At 45.0% G+C, this 4,569-nt stretch overlaps 1 protein-coding gene across 9 annotated transcripts in view; it reads left to right on the top strand.

The window, feature by feature from the left end:
* The window catches only part of DNAH8 (dynein axonemal heavy chain 8), a 358,983-nt gene that overhangs the window by 308 nt on the left and 354,106 nt on the right, over nt 1-4,569 (top strand). For all 9 annotated transcript variants that reach the window (XR_014471558.1, XR_014471559.1, XM_083175420.1 and 6 more), the window contains one exon: nt 2,646-3,042. Coding sequence is in view for 7 of the 9 variants with exons in the window: in XM_083175420.1 (XP_083031546.1) it covers nt 2,659-3,042 (384 nt within the window). In the remaining 2 variants the exon portion in view is untranslated. The remainder of the gene's footprint in view (nt 1-2,645; nt 3,043-4,569) is intronic.

The following is a 4,569-nucleotide window of genomic DNA, read 5'->3' as shown; positions in this document are numbered from 1 at the left end:
GTCAGTACCTCTGTGCGCTGGGAGTATTATTATTATATATTGTTTATTATTGATAATGAATAGTACCCAATACTCGTTATGTGCCCTATTACACATTCTGGGGCCCTATCATCACACTTAATGGAGCCCTATTTCGTGTGTGATGGAGCGTTGGGGCCCAGTATGTCCCCCTAGCGGTACAGATGGGATATAGCGGCCAGGGCTGGGCTTCAATTTGTGTATGACGACATTCCCCATTGCCCCCTCATTATTTTGGTTTATTTGTGTCCCTTGAAATGTCCCTGTTTTTTTTTTTCTGTATTAACCAACTGAATTTCCTCTATTGATTTTTTTTCTCTGGGCATTTATTGAATAGTTGTGTAAGCTGCAATAACATCTCAATAAAAATGTTTACTATAATGCCCCCCATTCCTCTTACAGCTCCCCGGCTTAGGATCTTTTGTCCCACTGTTTGGGTAAATTAGAGGGAGATGAATTAGTACACAGGTGAAATCGGGTCCCCCGGGACGACGTCAGCATCCTAATCGGGGCGGGGGTAGGGATGGCTATCGTTGTCATTGCCATCGATGGCAATTCTGCAACTGGCCATCGATAGTGCTAAATTATGCAATGGATGACCATCAATATTTTTACATATCGATGATCACCCATAGTGTTTGACTGATTGAACACGGGGGCGGGGCTTCACGGGTGTCGGGGGTGGAGCTATGTTCCGTGTCCCGGCACTTTAAAAAAATAAAATAAAAGAAAAAGCAAACCATCGTTTTACTGTTCCATCGATGGAGGGAAACCATCTGGTTCTCCCCTATCAATGGCAAAAGTATTCGACATCGGCCATGAACCATCGATGATTTAGAATCATCGATGGTCGATGGCCATCCCTGATGCAAATTGTATCATTATGGCCCAGCCCCCCCCCCTCGCAGTGTAATGCCTGTAATACCAGCATTACACAGAGGGGGACTTGGCCACGATGATGTAATAGTGGGGCAGATGTATTAAGCCTTAACGAGAGATAAATGCAAGGGTGAGATAAATGTCCAGCCAATCAGCTCCTAACTGCCATGTTACAGGCTGTGTTCGAAAAAAGTCAGTAAGGAGCTGATTGGCTGGACGTTTATCTCTCCTTATCACACTTGCATTTGTCTCTTGTTAAGGCTTAATACATCTGCCCCAGTAATGGCCATGCCCACTAATACACTAAATTTAATAGCCGCACCCCTGGAGAGTGCAGCATCAAAGACAGCAACACCTGTCACTGGCCAGGATCTACATGCAATTCTGATATGTGCCTGCCGGTGGGAACCATCAGGACGCATGTGCGGTACTTACAGCACAGCTTGGGGGCAACTGGCAAATTACTAAATCCTTTGGGTTTTAGTGGCAACGAGTAGGACTAAGCTCCGGTTTCCTGTGTCCAGGAAGGGGGGGCTCTTTATTATTGATAGAGAAGGACTATAAGATCCCTGCCACTGAGTGCAAATCTATCAATGGACGATGGCCATTCCAAATCAGCATTAGGCCAACACTTATAGGGATTACTGCAAGTGGGAATTTTATCTCTCCAATAATCCACAGTTGACATAATGAGCATTATTACTTCCTGATTCCCCCCAATAATAAAATAAAAAAAACAAAACTAAACACATGAATGGCTTCAAATCATGGAATGACCAACACTATCTTCAGACTTGAACCCCATTAATTTGGTTTGGGATGATCTGGACGGGTGAACACAAATCAACCTCCTCAAAAGTAACACATTTGTGAGGTAATGATTCAGAGATGTACGGTATAGCACAGCAGCCGGAAAGCAGTATAGCACAGCAGTAGCTAAGTTGCTATGGAACAGTGTACACCAGACCTTCAAGGACCTCCACTTTATGTAGACATTGGACTTCTGCAATCTGCCTTAACAGTCGAAGCCAGTTCATTGTTATGCTGCAGTACTCACTGTTAGGAATGGGCATAGGTTCAGTCGCCATTGATGGTTTCCATTGATGGTGATACTTCAACCAGCCATCGATAATAATAAACTATGCGATGGATGACCATCAATAGTTTTATATATATCGATGGGCATCCACTTTCTTTGACTGACTGGCCAGTGGGCCAGTCAGAATGTGGGGGTGGGGCTTCACGGGTGTTGGGGGGCGGTGCTATGCTCAGTGTCCCGGCACTTTGAAAAAACGAAACAAAAGCAAAACATCGGTTTTGCTGTGCCGTAGATCAGGAGAAACCATCTGGTTCTCCCCCATCAATGACAAAGTATTCAACATTGGCCATAAATTATCGATGGTCGATGGCCTTCCCTACTCACAAAAGATTGAGGCACATACAGGCAGCAGTTGCCTTTGCTACCTTGTGGATAATCCGGCAAGTATGCCTGGAGTTCAGCTTGACGTCCCTGGTGTGTGTGAGGCTGGGATGGACAGTATGTGCTGCTGAATGCATCTATTAGGCACAAGCTGATGGTAGAAATCTAGCCTCATGACTCTCCAGAGAAACGATTAGCAACAAAATGCAACAATATAGTTTCATAAATGTTTATATTTATAAAAAAATATATATTGTAGTTCTTTTTGAATGATCATTGTCTGTAAATGTGTAATATATACGTAACTAGTTGTTTAACTGTTTTTCAGTTTATTATTGACTATGGAGCTGCCAACTATAATCGATGAAGATCCAGGTGGAGATGGAATATTAGTTAACATTACGGAGAGTAGTACTGCTGGAAACATTGATACGCAGGTTGGAGTTACTGCTGAAGCCGTACTGCCTGTAGTCACGGCACAGATTCCCAGCACGGGGCATTTTCGCAAAATACAACCAAAGAGCATATCTCCCTCTACTAGAAAAAGGAAGTCTAAAACAACTTACGAGTCTTACCACATAGTAGAAAAACCTAAAAGTGCGTTGCAATCACAAAGTGTCACCACAACTTCAGTTGCAAGCTCAAATGTTGAACAGAAGCTTGGCAAGCTTTGCCGCAACATACATGGTATCCAGAGTTTCCAGGCATCTCTAAAAGAAAAACAGGTTTGCTTATTAATTTGCAGTTATTATATTCAGTTACATTTAGTTATTATAGTTATTATTATATTATTATATTAAGTGATTTATAAAGGTTTAAAAGGTGCATATACACTGGACAATGTATGCACTGAAAGACATTGGTGACCAATTTCCCTTGAACTTCCCCAGTGTCCTGGACGAAAGATGTGATGCATACACACTGAACAATTTGATGAAAGATCTAGGTACAGTCCATACCAGGGGTGGGCAGTAATTTCAGTTGGGGGGCCGCTTAACACTTCCAGTAAATGGTCGAGGGCCGCACTCAGGAAAAGGGGGTGTGACCATGCAAAAGGGGGTGTGGTCTCAAATGGGGGGTGTCCTTGAGTGTAGTGTACCACACCATATACCCCTTATACACATTATGCAACACAATAGTAGACCCCTTTAAAGTCGCCCCTTTTTCCTTACACATTATTCCGCACAAAATGAGCTAAAATTCACACGGAAGGAGTCAAAATTCACATTGGTCACATGGGATGCAGTTAAAATCCCGGCGGTCGGGATCCCGGCGTTCAGAATCCCGACGCCGGAATCCCGACCGCCGAAATGCCGACACATTCTCCCTCCTGGGGTGTCCACGACACCCCTGGAGGGAGAATAAATTAGTGTGCCGAGCGTAGCGAGCCCGCAAGGGGGGGCGATCCACGTCCCCCCCTTGTCGGCATTTCGGCTGTCGGGATTCCGGCGTCGGGATTCTGAACACCGGGATCCCGACCGCCGGGATTCAATACTGAATCCGGTCACATTACGACACACGTAATAAGCCAAAATCACATTATACCACACGGAATATTCCAAAATTCACATAGAATTATCCAAAATGCATGGTATGCAACTGGGATTAAGCCAAAATTCATGTAATGCCTCCCAGATTGAGGACCCTACTGTTGGTGACATTGAGCAGAGTAGGAGGTATGGAGTGACATGGGGATAGGTTTAGTAGTAATAACAGGAAAGTACAGTATAGAGAATTCTGAGAACGCAGAAGTGTGACAGAGGTTATTAACTGTCCAAATTGATGTGCAATACATTATCACCCCCTCAGCATGTGCAGGGTCAGTGCCTGGTGATGTGCCTACTGTACACAATGCACAGCTATGTGGCACACTACTGAGTTTTAACATTTCTAGGTCCTAGACAGGGGTGGGCAACATGCAGCAAATTGTCCTTTGTGCAGTGGGGGTCGGGGGTAGCTGTGTTAAGGTAGAATTGCTGCTGGGTCCTGGGGGCGATGGGATGTTAAATGGAGGAAGAAACTACCTCAATTTTACATTCCCTCTTCCCCAGGACCCAACAACAATTCTGCCTTAACACAGCGGCCCCCAACCCCCACTGCACAATAGGCAATTACCTGCATAATACTGTACAGTAGTATGACCTGGTCTCCTAGGTGCTCCACAGCTGAGCAGCTTAGCCAGGGGCAGCCGTCCTGGAATGGTGGTTGTTCCCCTTCATCCTGTGCGCTGCGCGGTGTGGGGGGCGGAGCCA

Source organism: Crinia signifera, chromosome 3 (genome assembly GCF_055691185.1).
Source record: "Crinia signifera chromosome 3, ASM5569118v1, whole genome shotgun sequence".
Lineage (NCBI taxonomy): Eukaryota > Metazoa > Chordata > Amphibia > Anura > Myobatrachidae > Crinia > Crinia signifera.
The sequence above is the reverse complement of the archived record's forward strand: the minus strand, read 5'-3'. Positions and strand labels throughout refer to the sequence as shown.